The sequence below is a fragment of the Wasmannia auropunctata genome, unplaced genomic scaffold (assembly GCF_000956235.1).
Source record: "Wasmannia auropunctata unplaced genomic scaffold, wasmannia.A_1.0 LD335976.1, whole genome shotgun sequence".
Classification (NCBI taxonomy): domain Eukaryota; kingdom Metazoa; phylum Arthropoda; class Insecta; order Hymenoptera; family Formicidae; genus Wasmannia; species Wasmannia auropunctata.
Window position 1 is genome coordinate 1615069 of NW_012026914.1, and position 27936 is coordinate 1643004.

General features: G+C 38.5%; 2 protein-coding genes and 1 long non-coding RNA gene across 10 annotated transcripts in view; 1 reads left to right on the plus strand and 2 right to left on the minus strand.

The window, feature by feature from the left end:
• LOC105454766 (tyrosine-protein phosphatase 10D) overlaps positions 1-23063 on the plus strand; it is a 34304-nt gene extending 11241 nt beyond the window's left edge. The window contains exons 2-20 of one of the 5 annotated variants that reach the window (XM_011697634.1): positions 7983-8229; positions 8481-8756; positions 8831-9037; positions 9750-10103; positions 10201-10373; positions 10456-10819; positions 10922-11191; positions 11310-11618; positions 11955-12233; positions 12758-13167; positions 13360-13737; positions 15204-15396; positions 15676-15690; positions 15837-16005; positions 16563-16815; positions 16915-17172; positions 17296-17680; positions 18206-18298; positions 18898-23063. In XM_011697634.1, the coding sequence (XP_011695936.1) occupies positions 7983-8229; positions 8481-8756; positions 8831-9037; positions 9750-10103; positions 10201-10373; positions 10456-10819; positions 10922-11191; positions 11310-11618; positions 11955-12233; positions 12758-13167; positions 13360-13737; positions 15204-15396; positions 15676-15690; positions 15837-16005; positions 16563-16815; positions 16915-17172; positions 17296-17680; positions 18206-18267 (4602 nt within the window). In that variant the 3' untranslated portion in view covers positions 18268-18298; positions 18898-23063. The remainder of the gene's footprint in view (positions 1-7982; positions 8230-8480; positions 8757-8830; positions 9038-9749; positions 10104-10200; positions 10374-10455; positions 10820-10921; positions 11192-11309; positions 11619-11954; positions 12234-12757; positions 13168-13359; positions 13738-15203; positions 15397-15675; positions 15691-15836; positions 16006-16562; positions 16816-16914; positions 17173-17295; positions 17681-18205; positions 18299-18897) is intronic. The other 4 variants (XM_011697636.1, XM_011697635.1, XM_011697639.1 and 1 more) reach the window with 4 other exon arrangements.
• Positions 13640-15290, minus strand: LOC105454765. Its single transcript, XR_975052.1, has 3 exons — positions 15222-15290; positions 14043-14257; positions 13640-13730 (listed from the first exon to the last, which is right to left on the minus strand). It is a non-coding gene; the product is annotated as an uncharacterized LOC105454765 (long non-coding RNA).
• A 182-nt stretch (positions 23064-23245) lies between the features above and the next one.
• Positions 23246-27715, minus strand: LOC105454768. 4 transcript variants are annotated; one of them, XM_011697640.1, is made up of 6 exons: positions 27128-27715; positions 26638-26743; positions 26302-26470; positions 24828-25018; positions 23797-24047; positions 23246-23467 (listed from the first exon to the last, which is right to left on the minus strand). In XM_011697640.1, exons 1-6 carry the CDS (start codon positions 27184-27186, stop codon positions 23440-23442), a joined length of 804 nt encoding a protein of 267 aa, XP_011695942.1. In that variant the 5' UTR covers positions 27187-27715; the 3' UTR covers positions 23246-23439. The 4 variants fall into 4 exon arrangements, with proteins under 4 accessions (XP_011695942.1, XP_011695945.1, XP_011695943.1 ...); XM_011697643.1 differs by having other exon boundaries at positions 26638-26803; positions 27128-27714; XM_011697641.1 differs by having other exon boundaries at positions 23754-24047; positions 27128-27704.
• Positions 27716-27936: the final 221 nt, after the last annotated feature.

Consider the following 27936-nt stretch of genomic DNA (forward strand, 5'->3'; position numbering starts at 1 on the left):
GGGTTACGCAATCATCAATCACAGCGCAGGTAAATGCTTCTTCACAATGATTCGCCGTGGCCGCGCAAAGGCTCGAATTACCGCCGAAGAAGCCGCGGGCATTTGGCGGTAAACAGGAAGCGAGATCGTTAAGTGCACGCGGATCCTTATCTAGGTTTATTCTGCGGTGTACCGAATGCACGCCGCGCACGTCAGGTGCGCATCTCGCGTTGGATTGCAACTATGAAAAATATCGGATCGGGACGAAGATGGAATTTATGCAAATGTCATGTTATTGCCAGACGCATCTTCGAGATGCTATCATACCTTTATTTTTCTTCGCTAGCAACAGCCGAGAGAATCGTGGCTATGAATAACTAAGCGATTCGAGATGAATCTTCTTCGCCAGAAGCTTGATTTACAGATAAATGCGATTCCTTCGTTATGTAATCGATGGATTCGAGGAATTGCAGTCGTTTTTTGGCAGATATATATGTCGTTTCGCGTAAATTGCTTTTTTTTAAATTCCACGACAGTTGTAGTCAATGTATTTCTCTCGGGAACTATCGGTACTCGCGGATAAGCTTGAGGTAATAAATTCCTTCGGTGGATTGAAATTCTAACAATGCCGGCTATTATGGGGAAAACAACATTTCTATACTCGCTAGCAATTATAATAAGTGACTTCTTTACTTACTACTTATTGCACATCTCCGTTTTGTCTATATAAATCAAAGAAAAATACATTTCACACGTAACAACGATGCGTTGGTATAACATTCACATGCGTGTAAGAATACAATGCGATTAGCATACCATTAGCTTGATGCGTCGCGGCTCATTTTCAGTCTATAATTGCAAACATGTGTCTAACAGTTTCTTGTCTAGCTGGCAAACAATTGCAAACGTTAATTCTTCTAGATTTTGGAATGCAGAAACATATATTTTTACATTACATACATGACGATCAACGTGTCTTTTTGCTATTTTTGTGAAGAAGAAAATATTTAATTAACGAATTAAAATGATATTAGATGATATAAGAAAATATGTAATTAACGAATTGTAATAATTAACATAAACACAAAGTACGCCGATCGACAATGAATTCTTTTAGCTTGTTTTAACGCAGAAAATGGTTTCACAACCGGTCTCATCTTTTAGTTGTCCCTACAAAAAAAATATCAAAGCGATCTGCCAACACGTTAATGAGGCGTTACATTACGCTCGATATGGCACGCCGTATTTATCGTACGTTTCTTCGGAAGAAAAAATTGGTCGGACACATTATCATAAGATAAGTCGTTTGTTTTTAACACGTACGTGACATATTGCTCATTGGACATATTATTTCGCCGTTGTTTCCAGAAGCGTCATTTTCCGCTGCATTTATCCGAGCTAACAGAATATTCGAGCGCCTAATTTTTTTTACCGTTTTAATATTTTTACCGTTAAGACTCCGTATTTCCGACTCTGTATGTTATATGTGCGCGGGAAAAAGTAATACTGAAAACGGATTACCGAGCGATAGCTAAACACAAGCAACGTTATCGCCGCACGGAATGTCGTTACGAGCGCGCCTGGTTGATAAGGATTTTTCGCCGACGTCCGTACAATCGCGTGGTTATACAGTCCGATCGTTTCGATGAAATTAATTCCAAGTTCACAATAAGAATATTCGCCGATTGTATAATAAATAGTGCGCGCTAAAAATATGAAATTATGTTCCGACAAAGATAAGAAATGTCAGGCTCGTCGCTATCTCGTTCACGTTGTGAAAATGCGATGACTGGCGAACGAGAGAGATTTTAACGCCGCGCACATTACGACCGAGACGAAATTTCTGTTTAACAGCCCCGTCGCGTTTCCGATTTGCTCGCAAGCGGACCTCGGCAACACGTCAGTGGGAAATTATCGTTGATGATTCCGTTCCCAATTACACGGTAATTGCATTACGGTCATTACCGATCGTTCTTTTCTTCCTGCTGCGTCCCAAATGGCCGCTTCAGTGCCACGCTTCGTCAATGACGCGGACAATGTAACAGGATGATCACGCGACGCGCGTTACATGTTGTAAAAGTTGCATAATCGGCCGAGAGAGAGAGAGAGAGAGAGAGAGAGAGCCGGATCGAAGCGTTAATACAACGTCTAGCTGTAAATTTCCAACCTTACTCGTTTTGCGTGCTGGTGCAAGAAACGCTGCGCTTGTATTCGCAGACGATACACGAGAATGTGGGTCGATTTGTGGTGGATCAAATGTAAACGTACAATATACGCATCCGCGAGCAATTTGCTAGTAGAACGGGTACAATAGAATATCCGCGGTACGTTCTAAAATGCTGTGTCACACCCGGCAGAATGTGTTATTGGCACGAAATTCCCCGAGCAGTCGAACAATTTGAATAATTCAGATTTTTTGCTCAAATTTAAATAAATTATAAGGATCTTTTCGAGATCGTAGAATTACATTCGAAAAAATTTTAAACCCATAAGTATTCAAGTAAAATAAAGCTAGACAATGTATATTATAAGAAGAAAAGGACAAGAACATTCTGTTTACTAATGAATGTTATTCTCGCTTGAATTTTCCTTGACGTTTGATTTATTAGAAATTGTCAAATCTTTGAACGTCGAATCAAAGTTAAACAATGCTCGAGAATCATTGTTTTCGTTCAAATTGAAACATTTATATTTTAAAGTATCTTATTTTAAAATATATTTTTTATAAAACCCTTTGTTTTAATCTTAATACATATGTATAGATATATTATATGTTCAGCACGTTTAAAAACATATTAAATCCGTTTTGACAAATGACGATCGATAACGGCGGGTAGAGTTTGTCACGCGAGACGTGCGTGCGATGTCAGGGTGGCGATTATCTAAGAGCAACATGCATTTCATTACTATACCGCCGATTTATCTCGCTGTTATTATTATATTTAATTGTTCGGCCATTAGCAAATTGAGTACTCCCGTTTAATTAATCACGCATCATTTAATTATCGTGAAGCGCGCCTTGCACGCCATTTACATCATAATTTTCCGAAATAGTGAACTTTATAAATAGCTTCTTATAAGTATGTAGCTTTTCCCCAGCTTGGCGCATTGCATGTACCCGCATTACATTTTTGTGTGACACAAATATTATCGCGCGACAAATAAGGAGCAGTTAGACTTCGTCCAACGGAGCTTAAAAAGAGGGAGATATACATATATAATTGTTTAAAAATAGACGTGAGGATACTGAATGGCGATTAAAAGGGAAGAAAGGGAAGGCCACCGTGCACGAATCGAACAAGGTCGTGCAACAGGTTTTGCAAGGGGTAAAAATGGCGAAGCACGCGAGCTACTTAGAATCTTCCAAGTGCACATTCGAAACGAGCGCCTCTCTTTATTCTCTTTGTGCGAATAAAACGATCGTTGGATTTACGATACGCTCAATGTTTTTCCGAGTACGCTCGTAACAAGGACACAGGATGGAACAGGATAAGAGCACATGTCGCTTACCTTTATAAATTTTGTAAAATTAGCAAAACGAGACGATATACATTTTATGCGCTATCGAAATATCCGCGAGCGTTGCCGCCGTTACTTTCGCGGTTCATAAACCGGCCTCATTTTTACAGCTGCTGTGAGGACAGCCTCCGGGCGTTTATTTCGTTACGTTCCCAGGCGTTGTTTGCCCACGTTTAAGCCTGGAATTTTTTTCCCCCGCGAGACTCGTCGGTTTTGTCCGCTTGTTTCTACTATTCTATGCACGATCACGGTCTCACTTATTTACGAATTCGGAGTACGTTCGTGAACCAGAATGCGTTCCACGCGTATGTGTACGTTTGTTGCCGTTCTAGCTTGTGAGACAAAGGGAATATTGGATTTCTGTCGCGCTTTGTATCGACCAGTCTGCAATTCATAGCTAATGCGTAAAATTGAAAATGGGATTTCCAACAAAAATATATCTCCTCTTTATTCTCGGATTGGGACAAAGCAAAGTCGAGGGCATAGACCCGAGAACTTCTATAGTACTAGTCTCTCGAACAGTAGCTAGTTAATACTTTTTTTTTAGCAACTTCACAAATAGTTTCTGCTAATAGAAATAACTTTTTGAGAATGGAGGATATGACGATACCGACAAAGATAAATGCGTGATACCGCAATGATACGAATGTGGTGGAGGATGCAGTCAGTCAATTCCGATGTCGACATAATGTACCGGATGACAAGTAATCATGATTCATCATGCTTGCTATACTTATTTTATTGAAATCAATATTATCTTGGATGATCTCCTGAACAACTTGTTTAAAAATCATCAGTATTCAAAATAATATTTTAAATATAAGAAAAGGAAACTTCTCTTCTGATTGCTCAAACGTTGTGTATAACACAGAAAAATCAAATTTTCAAAAGAATTTTTTTAAGCAACTCAAACTCATCAAATTTTGACGCGCTAAAGATATCCGCTTAAAGAAAAAGGAAGCAAAGCTTGTTTATACCATAATAACAGGATACCGAAGTAAATTAGGAACGGGTAATGGACGGCACATATTAATTACAAAGTGTCACGGACGCGTTGCCGATGGGGTGTCACAGTCACGTTACTTCCGCCTCTTCCACCTACTTCCACGTACTACGTTGAACGCGAAAATCGCTCGCAAGGTCGGAAATACGCTAGCCGCATGACAACGGTCAACCGGAAGTGACGCGCACGCTAGACCTCGAACATGCGATCGAGCGCCGTGTATACTTCACGGAAAGTCGCTGGATGCTACTTTCTACTTTCAAAATCTCGACTGGAAGCGATAAGCCATCGTTGCCACTTAAATCGAACATTCCAATAAAGTACGGTAGGAAAAAAATTAAAAGCGTTGCTTTGAAATTGGACGCGGTTATGTAGGAAGAAATGCCGAGGTATTTTTGAAGCGACATACATGATGTGTTACTACAGCTCAAACTTTCCAGTATGTAAAATGTGTTAGAAAAAGATAAAAGACTACTTTAATATTGGGACGTAGTTATGCAGAAAGAAATGTCGAGGTATTTCTGAAGCGACATTCACGATATAAAACCTACTTTGAAACTCGATGTAGCTATGCAGAAAGAAATGTTAAAGTATTTTTGGAGCGATATTATAAATGATATGAATATTAGAATGCAGTCTTTTACTTCTCATAACAATTTAATAAAATTATATAAATATAACTGCATTGGTTTATTCAGCGTTGTTTTATTTTCTTGTGACAGATATCTGTAGAATAAGTCATTTCATACATGTTTTGCGTTGCGATATTGTGTGTCATATGTAATTCAATCATAACAGAGTTACATTTGCAATTATGATTGTCTCGAATGACGGATCTGCAGACCAAATTAATATTTGCTTATCACTTTTCGTTTGTATAAATTTGTAAGAGATTAAAATAAATATATTTCGAATGCGGTTTTTAAATGCCAACGACGATTCTCTCTGCGAATACAAAACGTATTTTCGCAAAAAATTCAAACACCTCTTTTTGCCGCGACCTATCACTGAATCTCCGAATCATTAAATTTTTTTATCGCTTTTTGTGAAATGTACCGCGTAATTTACCATGTTGTCGGCACGCCGCGTTTAATCATCGCGCGGCAAATATCTTCAACCGCAGAGTGAATTTATTCCCTTCGGGAGCATGGGGCAAACGAAATTCTTGCGTGCCTCAGCCACGTATTTCTCGATTATCTCTGCCAAGCCGGCATGCTATTCGTGCCTTCTTTGTACAATTAGGAGTTTTTGTCATCGTCCGTGCGACGTCAGGCACGAGGGATAGGCTGCCCGTGGGGGGTACGATTGAGAGAAACGAAGGGAAGGCGGGAAAAGAGACGTTGCGATAGAGGGAGATGGAGCAGGGATCAATATGCACCTCACTGTCGTGCGCGGTTGTAGGAAAAGCGATTTCGTCACTTTAAACCTCGAATGGATGTTGAAAGATTCATCATATCAATAGTTCCAACCTCATCAACATTGCTTTTGAGTTTTCATGTATAAAGTAACTGATTTATTGACAAGTTAGACGCGTCAATTAGTAACATTAAGATTTATTGAGAAATCAAGTAATTTTTAATTTTTCTCGTACCTTAAACGATTTTCCTGTCATACCGATTATCGTAAATGGATATTAATGATTGACAAATTATTCCTCTGACAATTTTAAACGAGATTTGATTACGGCAATTCTCCCCCATTGTATCTCTTTTCTTTTTATATTCGATATATATCACAGATTTTTTCGCTTGCGTACAATTCGTTATAAAATAATGTATTCAATAAGAGGATTTAGTAAAAGAAAATATGTCTTAATAACTTTTGAACAGCGGCACTTTTTTTCTACAAATAAAATTTTCCTATTGAATATTGAATAGCATGGTATATTGGACATCGGCTGTAGAGAGCTCTCTATTACGTGTCAGCGGCAGCGTTATAGGTCTGCAATCTTTCCCACGTCTGGGAACGCATTGCTTCCCAGTGTATATGTCGTGCACATATGCTGTCTGCCTGTAGTTCGTAAGAATTCATAGCTGTGAGTAACCGCGAGTAACATCGATTTAAAATCAACATACCGTTCGCATGATTTCCCATAACTATCACTTTATTCTCTCGTACCTTGTGTGAGACATTTCTGGCATTAACACTGGATAAATCAACTTTTCTCTGATTCACAAAAATCTCGTGCACATATTATTATATATTGTGTCATAAATTTAATTAAAATAACTTGTTTCGTTGAACAACCTCAATGCATTAGGGGGAGATTTTAAAAAATTTCTTGTCTGAGAAACGATTTAGTGACTAAACGCGTGTTGCCACGCGGTTAGACACGCGGTTGGAAAAATAAGCAAAAACGTCTCTGGTACAAGGGAGCCGGACGGATCGTGCATTCGCAAGTTAATGGCCAATATTTCGCGATGGAGAAAGCGAAGCGCTGAACGGAGGTCGTGGGCCTCGTTAAAAGCCGCCCATAAACTTAGAGCCGTTTCACACTGTGGGAATCACGGTATCGCGCAAGAATCAGACGTATCGAATCAACCGTTACTACTACGAGAGCGCAGAAATTTCTTGCTATCGTTAGGTATTATCTTTACATCGGCGAAAATAAAAATAGATGGGAGGGATTGATGAGACGCGATAAAATGACCCTCTTGCAGTTTCTTGATTAACTTTAAGGACACGCCAGAACCTTGAAATTCAAGATACACCGCTGATTCATAACGGGTCCTTACCAACACGAGCTCGACCCGCGGATCACGGTTACGACATTGCGTGGCGAAGCTAGTAAAGGCATACAAGCGTCAAGATGAGTCCGAAACAGTTAGACGTACGCATGTTCTCATAGAACTAGGTTGTTGCATAAGGACACGCTGCATAATCCAATTCTATTCAAACGTAATCGAATCTCTTAATACCTCGCTCTAATTAACTTACATGTACGCATGTGCAGTATCTGTTCAATTATAAATTAATAACCCACATACACGCGCGGAGGAAAGGAAATTTGCCGTCGTAGAACCGTTACTGCTACTTTATATTCGATGCAATTAAAGCTTTCTTACCAATTATTGGATATTATAATAAAATGTGTTTTTTTTAATTAAAAAATTCTGCTGTGTAAATTTGTTCGTAGAATTATGGATCTGCCGTAAAAAAAATTAATTTGTTGATGAAATATTCTAGCAAATGTATTTCGATGGGAAAACAAGAAATTTGTTATTTGTAGCGAAATAATTTGCAGAATCAGCAAAACTATTTTTAATAAATAAAATGAATATTCTCTTAATATTTTTTGCTATCCATGTAATCGTTAGCAAAATTTAATGCGACGGCATGATGTACCTACGTTGCATTATTTTTTTTTCTTTCGTATACTAATACCGCAACATACTGTTAAATTAATGCCGCGGAGTTATTAATTAAGCGAATGATGATACGAGCGCGCAAATTAACGGCGATCCTGTGTGTTTCACCTCAGGTCACGTACTCGGCCGATCTCGCGATCGAGATACCGGGTAATCTGAGCCAGGGTGGTTCCTGGTACCGTTTGGATTACAGCCCACCCGTTGGCTCTCCACCGCCAAACACCACCATAGCCGCCACCGACATAGGTGATGTCATAAAGTTCAGGGACGGCCTACCTGGCACGAGATACGAGTACTGGCTGTACTACAGCAACAGCACTCTTCACGATTGGTTGACGTGGACTGCGTCAATTACGACACGTATGTAATCTGATTCTGTTTATCTGACCGAGATTTCTGACAGTACCTTTTTTTTCCTAAAATAAATTTTATTTTTGTAGCTATTATTATTATCAAAGTGATTTACATGCGGTTTATCTTAATAATTTTGATGAATTTTTAAATTAATGATTAAACAATTATAAATGCAAACGCAAAGTTACAACAAACGGTTGCTTGACTTGCTGCTAGTTTCTCGGGAGAGGCAATTAATGTAATTTAATTCATTATAGCACCCGATCCTCCGTCAAACTTGACGGTGTCGGTACGAAATGGGAAGACCGCGATCGTATATTGGTCGCCTCCGGCCCAGGGGAATTATTCCGGTTTCCGGTTGCGGACGCAGAGCTTCAGCGATACCGGAAATCCCAAGACCACCGTCATCCCCGTTGACTCGGTGCCCTACACACTACGTGATCTCACGCCTGGTGCGACGTACTCGCTTCAACTCTTCACCGTATTGGACGCCAAAGAAAGCGTCGCTTATACCAGCAGGAATTTTACGACAAGTATATCAATATCTAGCGAACTATAAATATTTCACAAAGATCGATACGTGTACTAGCGTTGGGATTATTTATAGAGCCAAACATCCCGGGAAAGTTCATCGTCTGGTTCAGGAACGAGACGACGCTGCTGGTACTATGGCAACCGCCTTATCCGGCCGGAATATACACACACTACAAAATTAGCATAGACCCATCTGACGCGATAGAGTCCGTTCTCTATGTGGAGAAGGAAGGCGAGCCACCTGGACCTGCACAGGCAGCTTTCAAAGGACTTGTTCCAGGTCAGTTGCTGTCATGTAATCACAAGCTCATATTACGAAACTATCGGACACAGTAAATAAACCAGATGCTATTACGTGTTTCCAAATATATTCTGCTTAAAAAAAAAATTGATTTTGAGCAGAAATTTTTTAAATTGCATACAAACAAATTTCATATGCGTTACTTTCGCGTCGAAATCAAATCGACTATGTTCCCTTTTTCTAGCCGTACGAAACGAAGTTATCTGAAGTAGAATCGCGGAGAAAGTATGCATCTGCTGTAAATAGAGCAATGCATGAGTTGCAATACGAATGGATTCCACAATTGTATCAATATTTATCTCTTTTATCATCAAAAAAATTGGGTCTACTAAGTAGAACGTGAATATAGGCTTGTCAAAAAAAGTTTCTTATCTTAGAAATTATAATTTATTTAATAGATAAGACAAATAATTACAAAAGTGATTATTTAAATTTAATTAAAAAGTACATTAAACGTTTTGTGTTCTCTGTATTTAATATACAGATATTTAATTCGTCTAATTATATGCAACGGGATTCGTTATCACAACTGGTATCTGTGGTGCGATTTTTTAGAAAGCAGTAAAATTGTGCAACAGAAAAAAATTTAATAGAATAATTCGAAAAGAAGCTATTTATTTCGTAAAAATATGAACGCGTTTTATTCCTCTAAAGTATATAAACTCTAAATTGTTGGTATTTCCGGTTATAGGTAGAGCGTACAACATTTCCGTACAGACCGTTTCCGAAGATGAAACGTCCGCGCCCACAACAGCACAGTATCGTACGGTACCGTTGCGTCCGCTCAACGTGACCTTCGACAAAACCTCTGTAACATCGACTTCCTTTCGCATGTTTTGGAATCCTCCCAACGGAACATCCGAATTCGACAAGTATCAAATATCGCTCGGTAGTAACAGGAGGCTTGCGCCAGTCACGCGAAACCGGGACGACGAGAACAGATGGGAGTTCAAGGACTTGGAGCCTGGCAAAACATATCAAGTGGTAGTGAAGACGGTTTCTGGCAAAGTCACCAGCTGGCCGGCCAGTGGAGACGTCACTCTGAGTACGTGTCCATTTCCCTTAACGTAGCACTCTCACCGAAGATAGCATCGCTCATAATTATTTACAGTTATTTCTTCATTCTTTATTCATACTTATAGAGCCGCTGCCTGTTCACGATCTCAGAGCGGTGATCGACGAGAAAACTGGTATGGTAGAAGTCTCGTGGAGTCCAGAGAATTCCAGTACGCAGGATAGTTACAAGCTACAATATCATGAAGTGGAAACAACGATCGGTGGTGATAGTAATACTTTGACGACTGATAAAACAAAGGTAAGTGTGTTGCTATTAAACGAGAAAGATCTTGCGCAGTGTTTCTTCGCGTTCATTTCTTTCATAATTGTAAAATCGATAGGTCACGCTGGAAGCTCTGCTACCCGGAAGAAATTATTCCATAATCGTTCAAGCGATTAGCAATAAAGTCGAGTCGAACGAAACCGTCCTGTACCAAGCGACACGTCCAGCTAGTCCTGTAATCGAAGATCTGAAACCTATTGAGAAAGGTTTAAATATTTCCTGGAAGAGCGATGTCAATTCTAAACAGGAGAAATTCGAAGTGACCCACAACAGAAATGACACTGGAGAAAGTGCAACCACTCTGACTACGGAATCGCATATCGTTTTGGAAGATCTGTATCCTGGTGCGGCATATGAGGTCAAGGTCTTTGCTATTAGTCATGGACTTCGGAGCGAACCGCACGACTACTTGCAAGCCGTTCGTAAGTAATAAATTTAATCGGCTTCTCACATCATTATCGTTCGTTCAACCGTAAAAGTTTATTCAATTTAATAATAACAATTCGTTAAATTACTTTTTTTAGTGCCTCATCCACCGAAGAATCTCAGTATCGAAAAAGTCACGAGCAACACCGTTGTCGTGCATTGGGAAGCGCCGACGGACTCGATATTCACCGAGTACTCCATCAGATATCGTACGGAAGACGATCCAAGGTGGGTCAAACTTCCCAGCGTTCGTGACACGGAAGCGGAAGTGGCGGATATGACGCCCGGCGAGAGATATACCATACAAGTGAACACCGTCAGTTACGGCGTCGAGAGTTTGTATCCGTTGCAAGTGAATCACACAGTCAGTAAGTACATCGACAACTGTTACATAATTTTTTTGATAACGATCGATATGATTGAAATAATTAAACAGCGACCTGAAACTCAGGCTTAGATATAAATATATTTCCTTTGTCATTTTAGGGCCTAATCCAGTTCTAAATATCACCCCGATTATCGACTCCACCAATGTAACTCTCGAGTGGCCGCGTCCCGAGGGTCGTATCGAGACCTACGTTATAAGATGGTGGCCGGTGGAGAACCCAGAAGACTCCAGGACGAAAAACGTCAGTGAGACCAACGACGTACCCGACGTCAGTTTCGAAGAGAACTCTGTGCAAACCGAGAAGATCCTCGTGAGCGACCTGATGCCCGGAGTGCAGTACTTCTTCGTCGTCTACACGATCTCGTATGATCTAGTCAGCGACATCACCAATTTAACTACAAGAACGAGTGAGTGAGATCGATTTCACTCAACATCGACGACGAGTGAAGTCGTATTAATGTAGCCATCATTTTTCTCGCTCTTTAACAGCTCATTAACAGATTTCACCTGAGCGTGACTAATAGATATACGCGACATTCTAACTGCCAGTTATTATTAAACCTGCTCGTATTATCGTGTGCTTTTCTCTATTATTTCATCATGTCTGTCGGAATTTTATAACGGCTTAATGATTTTCTTTGAAATCTAACGGGCAGTTAAGAACGATTAAGATCGTGCGGTAGGTGTCGACTGGTAACTAGGTAAAAAAAAAAAAAAAAAAAAAACGAAACTTTGAAATCTAGTGCCACTGATCCAGTCCGAAGTCGTCGTAGTGGTCGACCGGGACCAACCAGGATCGTTGACGTTAAGATATACGCCGACGCCGATTCTATCCTCGAGGTTCAATCTCTACCGGTTCAGGATTAGCGATGAGAATAACACCACGAAGGAGCGTATGGTGGATGACGTTGACACCAAGGTTTCATTTGTTGGATTAACACCCGGCAAACTGTACAATGTGACTGTTTGGACAGTAAGCGATAATGTCGAGAGCAGACCTCTCCTCCGGCAAGACCGACTCTGTGAGTATCCACGAGATACAGTGTGAAGCAATTCTCGAAAATTAAAAACGCTACATTTGCTTAAACTGTGTTTACAGTAATTAAAAATGGAGTGACATTTTTAATATATATTTTTTCCGTATCTAACGTAAAACGTACTTAAAGACTGTACGAATTCGCAGATAATCCACTTAGAAGCATGGCACCATTATATTTTCTCTTTTGAGATTCTAATTACATCTCTATTTTATTTCGTGATATAACATCGTAATTAATTACAAGTAATAACTGTGAAAAGATCGCAGTGAAGGAATTAAATATTATAAGAGTAATAATATCGCATTATGTTTCATCTCTTATACCGACAAAATTTTCATAGCCCCATGTCTATTTAATATTTATATATTATATATAATATGTATCATATATTTAAATGTTTATCTTTATGCAAACAAAAATCTTCTTTTAATATTCACGTAATAAACGGCCAGGCATTTGTTCGTACCGTCTCTCTTTATTAGCCCGAAGATAAATGTAATTTTTAGATCCTGAACCGATCACTGCGATTCACGCGCTCGACGTAAATGATACGAGGATCACTTTGACCTGGGACATCCCGCACGGAGAGTACGATACTTTTGAAGTACAGTACATAAATACGGAAGGGAACTACATCCAAAATATAACCTCGGTCAACGTGATCACCATCTATGATCTGAAGCCGCATAGAAATTATACGTTTACATTGGTTGTACGTTCGGGCACAGAATCCTCTTACTTGAGAGTCTCGAATCCGCTCAGCGCCAGCTTTACCACCAGCGAGTCGTATCCAGGAAAGGTGGAGAGGTTCCACCCTATCGACATTCAACCGAGCGACATCAGCTTCGTGTGGTCTCTGCCGAGCCAGGAGCAAAATGGCATCATTAGAAAATTTACTATCACTTACGGTTTAGAAGTAAGAACCCCTTTTAAATATGCTTGAGAAATTTGCGTTTGCGCTACAATTAAAAAAAAACAATTTAAAAAACGTGAAACGTATTACAACGGATAAAGCTATTTCGTATTATTTCGTTGCGCGTCGAAGAAATAAATATATGTCAGACAGCGCTTTAAATAACACGGATGTGTTTTCTCGCGGTCCCATTAGGGCTCGACCCACACCCAGATGCAGGACTTCAGGCCGAACGAGTTCCGTGGCGTCATCAAATCTCTCATACCGGGCAAGTCTTACATCTTCCGGATTCAAGCGGAAACGAAGATCGGCTTTGGTCCTGAGGCAATGTGGAAGCAAAAGATGCCGATATTGGCGCCGCCGAAGCCGTCCACGCAAGTGGTACCGACCGAAGTCTGTAGAAGCAGCACGACAATTCAAATCAGATTCAGGAAAAACTACTTCAGCGAGCAGAACGGCGCGGTCACGTCGTACAGCGTCATTGTTGCTGAAGACGACAGTAAGAACGCTTCTGGATTGGAGATGCCCAGTTGGAGGGACGTCCAGGCTTACAGCATTTGGCCACCCTATCAGGTAAAAACTTTATTGCTAACTTATTGCACAATTTTTGTATAATCATTATTACGAAGTATGTAGATTTAATTGAGACAAAATAGTTTTTTCACAAGATTTAATATTCATCGTGTAGAATTCCGAATAATTTTTAAGTCTGCTCGTAAGTTAAGCGGCAGATTGTAAAAAAATATATATTTAATATTACATAAAATGAATATTTTAAAACTGATGCAGCATTAAATTTAATCGATAAAATAAATGTACAATAAAAATATTTGTGTCACAATATAAATTCACAATGTTATTCTCAATTCAATACGTACAAAATACACCAGGAGGATAAGCGGTAAAACGAATCGTTTAAGATAATCAATGCAGCACATTATACGCCGCGCTGTACTTATTGACTTGCAAGATCATGGACAGTTGTCGTAAAATGTATGCGTTATGACGTAGATCCGCAATCATAGCCCGTAGGCTGCCACCAGAGCGTTATACGCGGAACGAAGGATACGTCTAATCTAGTTGCGATCTGAATCTGCAAAGGAGCAGATGTGATCATCGTGATATGAACATTAAAAAAATTGTAATAGTGGAATTGTATTTAATTGTCTACATGTTGCTATGATCGCGGAAAGAAAAAGCAGTGCGTGTAAACCGAATTTATTACAATTTACAAAACTTTAAACGTATTTTAATCTCTTTTTTTATAACGTTCTTTTTTTATAACGTTATTATGAGTGTTCTTATTTATTCTTTCTCAATTATCCGAAAATAATGAGTTTATAAAAACGTACTGCAGATTGTCTCAACCTTAAAAATTATACGTGATATTAATGGACTATTCAACGATATTATGCTAATCGAATGCGGTCTTCTAATCGATTCTTCGTACGATATTACCAATGTTAATATTAACGTTCCATTATTGCGTATCAAGGAAAAAGCAAAGTTCGTCGCTGGATGTATAGCACAAAAAATGTGATCGTATTTTATGTTATGAACAAGTTCAGAAGATACAATGATGGATATTTTAAATATTTTAATTTCAAATACAAAGAAGATGTTCATGCAGGTGTTTATGAAAACGATATATATGTATAGATAAATTCGTAATTTGTAGAAAAACAGTTGCTTTATTTTATTCTAATGATTTTATTTAAATTATTTTATTCTTATTTTTGAAAAAACTTCTTTAATCGTAAAAATATTTTATATATAAATTAAATATTATGAAAATATAGAAAACAAGGTGCACACGAAAGAAATAAATTAGGAGAACGATTGATTTCATTTAATTATAGCACTTAAAGAGAAATTATATTTTAACTAATTATTATAATATTTAAACACACTAGATTATAATGTTAGAGAAAAATTTTATCAGAACAGAAACGTATAATGCTTACGTATTATTTCAACGTGACTAGCAAGTTACTCAATTATCTTATAATAAAATGTATATTTTGTAATAAAATCTCTAGGTAATGGAGCCGTATTACCCTTTCAAAAATGGATCCGTGGAGGACTTTACGATCGGCTCCGAGAACTGCGACAACAAAATTGGATACTGTAACGGACCGTTGAAGTCAGGATCTACTTATCGGGTGAAAGTGCGCGCGTTTACAGCGCCGGACAAATTTACGGACACCAGCTACAGCTTCCCCATTCAAACAGGTGAGAGCGATCGCGTGAAAAGTCTTAAGACGCGAGAAAAGCCGCGCGCCATTAACGCATCCGATGCCTCTCTCATTTTCACTATCTCCGTCTTCCTCTTTCACAAAGTAGTGAAAATTTTTAAATGTACGTGAAGTTTATAGAAATAATAATGATAATGTGTAAAAATAACGATGCATCCGATGCGATAGCTGGCTTGTAAAGTGGAGGCACACTGCGCATGTAGTGAAAGCCTCGCTAAATTCATGCCTCGTTATTTCGTGTACATGTCTGCCCAAGGATTGCTGCTGGCAGGTAAGTTTTCGGAATGGAAGTTCAAAGCTTTTGTCCACGCCGCGTGATAAGTGTGACGTCTCTTTAACGAACGAACGTATCTAAATTCTTCTTAGCGATTGTCTGACTCACTGTAACACTCAAAATTCGCTGTGCGTGTCGAGCAGATAAGGACAACACGGCCATCATAGTCGGTGTCACCGTCGCCATAGCGTTGCTGCTGTTTCTATTGGGCATCGGGCTGTTTATGCGAAGGAGAAGAAGTCAGGGTCGCAAGACAACGGAAACCAGGGCAACCGATAATTTATCATTGCCGGACAGCGTCATTGAGACCAGGTGCTAAGAAAATACAATACTCTACCTCGACTTTACCGAATTGAGATTGCAATAAATTTGCTTGATGATTCATTTTGCTCAAAATACGGATAATATTAAAAAATTATAAACTTTTCAGTTATCGATTCGTCAATTAATTTGAAGCTAGTCAACCTTTTTCAAAATATATAATTATTTTTCTTCAAACGTTTTTTTAATTTTATGGTAATCACACGTTGAATAATAATTAATTTGTTAAGATAAAATCAATTAAAGACAAAAAAAAATTTATTTAATCTACAAAAATTAATTCTCAAGAGATAAATTTTAATTGTAAAAATAATTTGTATTGAAGGATAATTTTAAGCCCCATCATAAGTCGCAAACGCACAACGCAAATGCAAACGCGGAAAAAAAAAAAACGAAACGTCAAAAAAAAAGAAAGAGAGAAACGTCCACGTTTGCGTTTGCGTTTTGCGTTTGCGACTTATGTAGATAGGGCTTTACAGTTGAAAATAAAAAATTGTAATATTTGCAATACGACATAATATTAACATAATATTTACTGTTATGTTTAGTCGGCCCATCAAAGTCGAAGATTTTGCCGAGCATTATCGCACTATGTCGGCGGATTCCGATTTCCGGTTCTCGGAAGAATTCGAAGAATTGAAGCACGTCGGACGAGATCAACCGTGCACTGCGGCAGATTTGCCTTGTAATAGGCCGAAGAATCGCTTCACGAATATTCTACCGTACGATCACAGTAGATTCAAGCTTCAACCAGTCGATGATGAGGAGGGCTCCGATTATATCAACGCCAATTACGTTCCGGTACGTGACTGGCCTCTTTTAAAATTAGTTAAGCGGCTAAATATTTAGAACGATTTAATTTCGAGATCATTCCTTTGACATTATTTTATGGCGCAACAGGGTCACAACTCGCCACGAGAGTTTATCGTGACTCAAGGACCGTTGCATTCGACTCGCGATGATTTCTGGCGAATGGTATGGGAAAGCAACAGCAGGGCAATCGTAATGTTAACGAGATGCATCGAGAAGGGCAGAGAAAAGTGCGATCATTATTGGCCGATGGACACATTGCCGGTTTATTACGGAGATATCTGTGTCACGATACTCAACGAGACGCATTACCCGGATTGGAGTATCACGGAATTCATGTTGTGCAGAGTGAGTTATTGCTTTTTCCATCAAACTCTTAACAAGTATATGTAATTGATTTGTCAGAACACTTCATGGTGGTTGATTTTTCCAATCCTTTGACTGAAATAAAAAAAAAATAACGTGTCGCAGGGCGATGTGAAGAGAGTGATACAACATTTCCATTTCACTACATGGCCGGATTTCGGCGTTCCCAGTCCACCGCAAACCTTGGCGAGGTTCGTGCGAGCGTTCAGGGAACGCGTCAGGCCCGATCAGAGGCCCATAGTCGTTCATTGCAGCGCTGGCGTAGGTCGTAGTGGCACCTTCATCACCTTAGACAGAATACTGCAGCAAATTCTCGTGTCGAAATACGTGGATATCTTCGGGATCGTCTGGGCGATGAGGAAGGAGCGGGTCTGGATGGTCCAGACGGAGCAGCAATATATCTGCATCCATCAGTGTCTCTTGGCCGTTCTGGAGGGACAGGATACTACTGGACCACCGCGAGAGATTCATGACAATCAGGGATTCGAAGGTACGCTTTGAAATTCTATTACTTTCACGAAATAATCTTGGATTAATTGAGACAATTGCGGGATAAGTTAGGTGATCAAATGAAGAACGACTTAGAGAATGCATCACGATGGGTAATCGAAATCTCGATTGTTGAGGAATTAAAGGGAGTCGATCGGTAGTGCATGTATTGGAAGGGATTCTAAATGGAATACCTGTAATTTATCAGTTGTTTTCTCATGCCAGAGTCTTCCCTTGCACGAAAATAGGTTAAATATATTTTACCATAAATATTAATAAAATAGTATTAATGAAAATATAGCGGAATATTTTACTAAATTAAGTGAGGAGAAATATGATTTCAAAAGTAAATTAATTGGTTATTTATGGTGTAGGCGGTGGTGATGGCTATAAGCACATGTCATTTTACCCTCTGATTGAAAACAATGGTGTAAAACCCTTCTTGTGTGTAAAATGTTATCACTTCTTCCGCCTAGTAACTCACACACCTTCCCTTTCTGCAATCTTTTGCGACCTTTGTATTCAGGCAAAAATCGAAGCTCGGTCGAAAGCACTAAGAGTCCTGCCGAGGCTGAGAAGGAGAGGTGACCTTCGAATGACAGCGACTCCTGCATCGAGGGTAATTTCGATCGTTGCTTTTCTTCTTCCCTGCATGAATTTTATACTTTGCAGATGCTACCAAATTTGTGTACTAACCGTGTACGTTGCATGTGAGAACAAAGTAATAGCATATGTTTCACTAATCACCGATGTTTTATTAACGAATAAGAATACCTGCCTGTATTTACATATTACTTGATTACTACAATTTTTCATACAAATTTCAGTGAAATAATCGCAATGACCAAATGACTGATCAATTGCCAAAAAGATTTATAACAGATTTTTCCTAATTTTGCTTTATACGTTTGCAATACATTAGATATTAATATTTTGTCTCGTTCAGATACATATAGTTTATTCTACGCAATTTGTCACATTACTAAATTATTTCTAATTCGTAGACCACGTATAGAATATTTAAATGTTTTTTTAAAGTTTAAATTTATTTCAAAAAGATGTACATTTAAAAATTTAATTATTTATAAAATAATATTGATTTGTTTGCATTCACAAAAATAATAATGTAGCTTGCATCGAGCATGATGGCAATGTACACGACAAACAGCAATTATACAATCATAATTCGAATTTCTTCTAATTTAATCTCTTTTGCAGATGACGAAGGAATAGCCGAGTCAGGGATGTGATGGTTCGACTGCTGGTTAGGAGTAATGATCAATAGCAACAAGAGCGAATCTCGTTATCCAAAGGTGCTTGAATCCCCAGAATTTTTCAAGTTTCCTTGGAAAAGAAAAACATAAAGGAATGACAGTCTAAATCGGATAAAGACAAAAGCAAACAGCGCAAGATTAATTATCTAGAAATTAATTAGGTCGCGTGCGAGGGGATAATCAATGGAAGAAATCTCCTGGAAGAAGCATTTTACGTTATGCAATGAGCGAGCACGCATTTTTATTTCTTTATCAGCCACATATCGAAGTTGAGCGTGTTCAATCCGTGATACGCGTGGAATAATTTCACGACTAAGATAATTATGTCAGAAAAGTATAAAAAGGATGCCGTAAAAGGGTAAATGACAGAGGGGGAGACGCGAGAAGACGGTGTGAAACCGAATATGCTGCCAAGTGTGGGATTACAAATCAAATGCATGCGCGACGCTTTATGCTTACGCGTTGCGCAACGGTCGGAGAGATTACGTCTTTATTAATATATAACTCATGTATACATATCTATATAAGTAACAGGAAGCTGATAAGGCGCGCGATGTTGATAGATGTAAGTCGTATACTGTAACGAGTGCAGAGATGCATATTCCACTGGTTGTGTCACGATGGGGGCCTCGGACCACATCGCATCCGCAATGAGTCTATTGAACGTCTTTGTTAAGTCGCAATATGTGAGATGTAGGTACACACGAGCATTTTTAGATCGATTTTTGCGGATCGTGCAGATTGCACATTGCGAACTGGCGTCTTGGTTCCTCTCCCGATGCAAAACATTCTTCTGAGATTACCACCAATAACACTTTGTTCATACTTCGCGTTCCACTCGAACGGGTACGCGTGAAAGATTATCCTACGTTGTCTTATTATCTTTTTTTTTCCCCCCGAATTATAACGTAGTGCGCGGCTGGATGAAATCTTAAAGGCGATCCGTTGCAAAAAGCGAGACGCAAAGACGATCACGCTGGTTGAGTTATCGTTCGGAATGGCAAAAACCGTCCGTCCAAGAGCCATATGAGAGATACGCGTGCGCCAGACGATGGTTTGATAAGTAATAGTGTTAATATTAAAGCGAATTATCTAAGGGGGAAAGAGAATCGGAAGGACGAGCGGGTGTGGGTGTGCGGTGCTTTGAATCGATCCTTCTTTTTTGAGATGAGCGAAACGATATCAGTGGGAACAAGAAACTCGCATTTTCGTAGAAGCCATATCATTTTTTGGAAGGAGTCAGAGTTACGTGTGTATATGTGCGTATGCGTGTGGATGTGTGCGCGTGTGTATGTAAGCAATCAATCGAATAGTCGATTGAAGCTATGTATTAACCCCTCTTATCATCGCGAATCGCCGTTGAAAAGCAATAGAACTTCATAAATATTAGATAACCGTCACATACCGCGCGATAATCCCCGACAGTTCCAGAGATAGCTTCAGATAGATAGGCCTTAATTTTTGCAATGTAGTTGACCCTCAACGGTGATCGTTCGCAGGACATGTAGAAAAATCGAATGATCATTTCCAGTATTTAATGTCGCTTTTGCGGCGATATACAAAATACATGTACTTAATTTTATATTCTCGATAAAGGCGTGGCAAAACGTAATCGATTGCACGATGTAGGTAAACTAATTAATTTAGTTATTTCGCAATCAGGGTTTAGCTGAATTTCCTCCGTCAAATTTTTGAAAAAGATGAAATTTCTAAAGAAAAAAAAGGGAGAAAGAATTTCGTGTTCATCGATGTATTTTTGGATGAGCATTTTTACACCGGTCACATTGTGAACCGCAGATCTGTAAACGATTGCAGGGGCTGTTAAAAATTACATTTTACATGTAAGCGCTACACCCAGGATTTATATTAATCCGCTACTCGCTTATGAATGTCAATGACACGTATGTAACTATTAAGAAAATCAATTAGAATAGTCAATATGACAGTTACAGATTTTAAGTTAACTTTTTTCGAAAGATAGTGCGACTTTTTCTATTTATAAATCATTTAAGGCGGATTAATAAAAATTCTGATTCATCGAAATTATCTGTATGATAATCTTATGTAACTGTATGTATGCACGTTGATAGTAATTGTGCTGTTGATATGCTACTGCAGAGCGCTATCGATGTCAGATTATTCGCGAAAGACGCGAAGAAAGCAATACCGAATTCTAGCAATTCCGCTGACTTCACTTCATGTCGCTTATACTATTGCTTACATCTGAAAAATGTAGACAAAGAACGCATTGAAGTGCAATTGTTAAAACAATTCGACGGTCGATTATTCTACTTAATAGTTAATACTCAGACAAGAGTTTCTAGAAAGGCAATTTTTTTATTGTGTTTTTGTGCAATATGGATATTAGTTTTGTGTTTCCGCGGATTGTAAATTTATATATTGATATCTGTGTTGCAGTTTCTCACATTTTTATATATTTACTTTAAGATCTGACCTATTGGAAGGTTGTATTTTACTTTATGTTTCTAACCGTAACACATAATATTGACGTTATTGAATATGTGAAGTATTATGAACGATTTCATATCATGTACATTTCCTCAACGCTATGATATAGCGATTCCTAGTTAAATAGAACATTATTTATAATTAGATCTTTATATTATATTAAACTGAGCTCAAATATTTTCTATTTTGTTATCGTTGTCAATTATTTTTTTTTTAAATTTTTAAATTATAGACTACGATTTAAAGATCTATTGTATGACTTTAAATTAAAAATTACGATTATCTATCTATAACTGACGTTGAAAATTTCTTCGCGTAAAAAAATTTTATTAGACTAGAGAGTTATTATTTGCAATAACGTCACGAATATTAAAACATTTTTTTATTTTTCATATCATTAAACTTAACTGATCTAAAATTTTTTTCACAATGATGTACTCGGACATTATTTGCGTAGTATAAGAAAGAAGTTTCCTTTAAAAAATATAGGGACAGATTGTTAATTATAAACAAGGAAATAACATTATATCTCATATTTAGATGCGCAGACAAATCTGCATGTGAGTAACATACAAAGAAATCAGCAATTTTGTGCAATCGCTGTTCTTTCATAATTAAATATCATAGGATTTGTTAGATTTTAATCTAGAGACGAGATTGAGAACATACATTGAATTCTAATCCATCAGATTTACAAATAGCTTAGCGCTTGGACTATTTTGCATTATTTTATTCTGTGATAAATCATGATTGTTGATCAAGGATGAAGAACAAACGATCCGTCAGGCACAAATGCGCGGTAGGTCTTCCCACAAACGAATTAATAGTGAAGTCATTTTCACCGCCCGCGTTAGTATGTACGTGCCAATCATTGCTGTTGAATCGATCATTAACGTCGAAACTTGCGGAGCGAGATGTTAATGTATACCGCGTGCCGTTTACATCTGCAGGGCGACATTGTATATAATTTTATATTAAGATCGAGTTTTTTATGTCGGATTTGTGTCCACGAACTCGTCGTCCTCAGAAGCGATTCTCTGTGAAAAAGAAAAAAACGACGGCGGATACCGTGCGAGGGGACGTTCCCCCCGGACGTATCGATCACGCGGATACTTTTCGCCCGAGAACGGCGAATTAGTGTCGCGTGGTGCTGCGTCATCGCGACGACTCGATCGCAAGGCGACGCGGAATCCGAAGCGAGTACCCTACAATTGAAGCGAGTGAAGAAAGAAACCGCTAGGAAATCGCTGCTTCCGATGTTTCGCCGCGATTTTTCACGGAGGAATCGACAGGTTTACACAAGCGCATACTCCGCGTAGGTCTATAATTCTCTTTTGTAAATACATTTTATACTGCGAGAGGACGGTCCGTCGCGCGGGGAGGGAAGGGGGGCGGCGGCTTCACGCGAATAAAGAATCTCACCATACCCATCTCCCTCGCAACGCGACACACGGTTCGCAAACTCACACAGTTATTTCTGTCACGTAACACATCGTAATACATATTAGTACGTATCTGAGAATTTGTACAACACGTGCGCGCGAAGCACGAAGGGGCACGGGTTGTCCCGCAATATCATATTATACAAGCATACGAAAAAGAAGGGACACGCTTGCATAATAAACGTGGCTCTTCCAGTAATCTCTTGTCTTTTCACTCTTCTCTTACTTTGTATCCCTCACCATCGAAAACATAATACTTTACAAATAGTATTTAGAAAAATAAGAAAATTGTAAAAACATTTTTTAGTAAATTATATATTTCTTTTTATTTTGAATATAGTTGATATCGCTTCCATTTAATAATATCGATGTATCAAATAATTAAAAAAAAAAAATTTTTTTTTTATTACAATAAGTCAAAATAAATACAAATGTCTCTCAAGTTGAACGATGTCTGGGTCGATTCTCTAGACGCTAATGATGCCTACGTAACATTAGTCGTCTTCGAATTTAATGGCATTTCTGATGGCAGTTCTAATGAGGAATTAAGTTTGTTGCGCTTATGCGCATCAGGCCTAGTGGTAGTTTTGCTCATGGGACGACCTACAATTAATATGTGTTATTCAATTCTCATTTCAAAATATATGGAATTATGATTACACCTCAAGTACAAGCAATTTATGTTAATTTCATTAATAAATTGCTTACGTAAAATCTGCCCTTTATAATTTCGAAAGAGGATAACAAAATTATAAATGTTGCAACTATGCTCCCGATAAAGTAGGTAGAACAAAGTTTGTTTAAAAGGAAAGTATTTAGTAACTGCAACTCTAAGAATCACTAATTAAAGTACGAGGTCTCAGCGACAAGAGTCGCGCCTCCTGCCTACCTACTAATAAAGATTCGCTCGACAAGTTTCTTTGAATCTTTACTTTCCTCTCAGTTGACTAAGCATTCTGGAGAGAATTCCACGCCCGGTGTCCTCCGCGGGTTTATCGATAATTCCATTGTCCTCATTATGAGGATGTCTACGTAGTATACGACTCAGCGATCCTGCTCGGGGATGGACGAAAAGTTTCCTAGGCGAGCCATCTTTGTCGACAAGCTTAAGCATCCGTCCCAAAGAGTTTGTCTTTTCCTTCCTCGATTTTTTTTCGTCATAATCATTGACACTTGTCACATTCTGAATAGAAGAGTCAAAAGTACCGAATATATAAGTCGTTAAAACTTTTTGCGTCACAACTTATTCAAGTTAATTACATATAAAACTAATGTTACTGTGAAATTTAGCCTATTATACTAAATATTCAATTACTTTTAACGTGAATGCAATCAACGTGTACCTAATCGTGTTTAATTAATGCTATTTTGCGATCATAATTTACAACGATTATTCTACTGACATGCATTTCACTGGTCCTAATTAAACAATCAATTACACGCTCGTTGAGCGCTAATGAGATTACCGATAAATTTGAAGATAAATCAAATTATTAGAAAAATCTTGATATATCATTTAATAAATACGTTTTTTTGAATCATTCACATAGCGAAAAAAAATACTTTCGTTAAATTTAAATTCTATTAAATTTCTTATTAAACTTATTAAAATTAAAGGATAGATTATTTAGAAATTTATTCAAAACGTAAGAGATTTATATTATCAATCAAATTTCTCCAGAAATTTATTTCTGAGGGTTAATAAAAAATGTTCAAAGACTTTTCAAAATAATCGAATAAAAGTACAAAATACCCATACTGTGCAGGCACGCGAAATGTATTAAGATTCAAGGTCAGAATGTGGTCGGTATGTATATTACAATTCGTTTTCACTATCCTGACACTCTCAAAATTCAAACTTTATTCATATATCACGAAATATTACTGCAGCTCGAACGTCGCGTGTCCCCAGATGCACCTCACATCAGTGAAACATGACGCCCCGAGGATCCAAATCACTTACGGTGTCCAAGCCTAAAAATGATCTTCCCGCAGCAGGCGTGCGCGCTCTAAACATCTTCCCCATTCTGTCCAACGTGGCGCTCTTCAACCTCATGACATCTTGCCTAACGGCTTCGGTCCTCGACATCTTACGAGATAATTCCGGTGATTCCCTTGATCCTGATGGATTGGTCCGTCGAGTATCGGTAGAATCTGATTGTCGTTTCAAAAACTAATAACTATATTTTACTTAAAAAAATATCTTTATATATTAATTATGGCGTCTGTTTTATTGACACTGGATGCCGTAAAAGATCGATATGCATGCGTATAATACGCATTTCTCTATAGACAGTCGATATGCAACGTATTATTAATACAATGTGTTCATAATTTTATTAAATATAATACTCGCGAAATCGATGCAATGACACATATGGGTGGCCGATCGCATTTCGTGGTTTACCTTTCTAAATAAACCACTTCTGTATATCGTGATTGGCAGATCGATCGATACTTCGCACACGTTCGCCTATCGCACGGCAATAAGTAAATACGGCAGCAATAAATACGGATGAGTCTCGCGATTGAAACGCGTTTCGCGAGCGCACGTTCATATATGTAACACCAATTTGATTTTCTTGGGAGGAAAGATCAAACGAGAGTAATCTCGTTACACTGAATTGTAAGTCAGAGAAATTACACTTGCATGGCCGGACAAACGCCTTTTTTATCGGGCCGCAGATGGTGCGACGAAATAAATCACGGAATAACTCCTTCAAAGTTTCATATCGAGTACGAAGGCGGAAATTTCAAGCGGAATCTCGTTTTTCGACCGAACATTTTCTACGATTCTTATCTCTCTATTCTTCTCGCGAAACTTTATTCGTGCGCACATATGTGTTCTTCGTCGCTGTAAAGAGTATAAGACCGGAGACGAAAGAAAATTACACAAACTCTGCGTACGCTATTGCGTATTAATGATAATATTATCTTTGTTTGGCGACGATTGCGACGGACATATCAATGCGGGCTGTCAATTAAAATAAACAGATGACTGAGGATAGAGCCGCACGAGTTCAATGATAATTTCTCAATGGATTTTAAATGAAATGAAATGAAAAACACACATTGCTGAATTGATCGATCGTCTACGCGAGGAAAAGATATACGAACACATTTCAAAATTCTTTGTGGTTATCTAAATATAATTATTTTCATTCAATATATGTCTTTGTGTAGAGTAAGAAAGAAGAGAGAGCATATTAAAGCATGAACAATATTAAATATGAAAGAAAAATAATTAATAATGATATGTTATAATATTATATAAATAATAAATTACTAGTCGTTCTTTCTTGTCTTGTAAACGGAGACGTTAATTAATTAAAATTAATTAATTAATTAAGTTCATTATTAATTTAAGTGTTAATTAAGTACATTATTAATTCAAGTGTTAATTAATTAAAAGTTGGCGCTTATACATTCGTGCGTACCTTCGAGATTATCTGAAAATTTTAATGCGACAAATGTGCGATGTAGGAGTTGGTTGATTGACTTACTCGGAGGTGTCCAGGCTTCACCGGTCACCTCGGCCTCGTTGATTACTTCCTGCTTTGCTAACATCCTGTCATTTTCTTCGTGATGCGCCCCATTAACGGCAACCTAATACAAATACGTCAATCCAATTTCGTTTCATCTCCGTATTCTGATGTATTTAATTAACGACTGTCGAAACGAATTAACAAAGTCGAGTCTCGATTGACTTAATCAGAACACACGGTATTGTTCCATTAACAAATTTGTGTGTAAGGCTTGTGTGTACAACTAACCTGATGCCGTGATTGATCCCTCCCGAAAATTTCCGCATCCGGCTCGTTCATCGGCATCGCGTATCCGAGAGTAATTTTTAGCTGCCGCGAGCGTGATCCTCGACTCCTACATGAATATTACCAGCGAACGTGATACGAACGCGTGGGCGGCGATGCAGCAAGCAATCTAACATTACACACGATATTGACGTACGCAAGTCGCAAGCAATAATCGTGAAAAATGTATTCATCATCGCGACCGGCGTAAAAGCCGCGGTCTGCACGTGCGAGACCATCTCATTTCCATCAAAAAGCGAATTGCGCTTCCTTGAGGCGAAGTCAAGGGAGCTTGCGCGGGGGTGTTTCGGCCCAAAGTATCTGGACTTTTTTGCGACGAGCGCCCCGCCGGCACGAACGAGATATTGAATTTCAATCAAATGAAAGAACGCAGTCTGCACGCAGACCGTTATCGTGGCTATTGGATGATAGATCCGGTTTACGAGTCAAAAACCTTTCGTGCCACGGAAGCGGGATCCTCGGCGACAGGAGGGAACGGCCTTTATTGAGCATCAGACGGACGTCTTCACATTCCGCGATGAAGCGCCTCCGTTACACCGTCGACGTGAATTAAGAGACGGATAACTTTCGCTGATATTGCTCAGAGAGTCCGCCGAATATCTCTCTCTCCTGGGAATTAGTAATGGCGGAGCTCAGCTGACGGAGGACCGTCAAATGATTGCTCGTTTGTTTCGTTACCGGATAAACACGCCGTAACCAATTTGGTCCGTTTGCAAATCGGCGTGACTTCAATTTGCGCCGCGAGGGATTCAATCAATGGATTAGTAAGGAATTGCGCATCTTGTCCAATAATACCATTCGACGTTCGACTTTTGTGAATCAACATTTATTCGCCCCTGAGAATCATATAACAGAGCTGTCCTGAGAGCATTTCTATTTAAGAGAAGATTCTCAAGTAAGATTAATCTGGATGATTAATTGGATCATAAAGTAATTCTATCTTTTCGGAAGCCAATTGTCGGCGGACGTGCGACGTCGCTCGCCGAGTTCTGAATGAACGAATTTTCGAACGATCTTAAAATACTTTCTATAGATGTCCCCTTCTATTGATCGTCGTCTTTTCGTCCGATATAATGTATAAATAAATGCCAGTGAGATGAATTGTCTCTTATCCTTTTGATTCGATAGAAAATAATTTATCTTCTGCAAAAATACATGCATATTGATGTCATGTGAATCAATTATATTGTAGCTATGGTATAAACTAATGCAAATAGAAATAAATTAATTAATAAATAGAAT

Bases quoted from the DNA above. Each gene is read 5' to 3' on its own strand.
- LOC105454768 (XM_011697640.1), bottom strand. From the start codon at position 27,186: ATGCTCAATAAAGGCCGTTCCCTCCTGTCGCCGAGGATCCCGCTTCCG. The intron at 26,471-26,637 runs GTTAGTTGTACA...TATTTGTATTAG, and splicing joins GGGATCAATCACGGCATCAG to GTTGCCGTTAATGGGGCGCA. The intron at 24,048-24,827 runs GTAAGTGATTTG...TCTTCTATTCAG, and splicing joins CATTTTTAGGCTTGGACACC to AATGTGACAAGTGTCAATGA.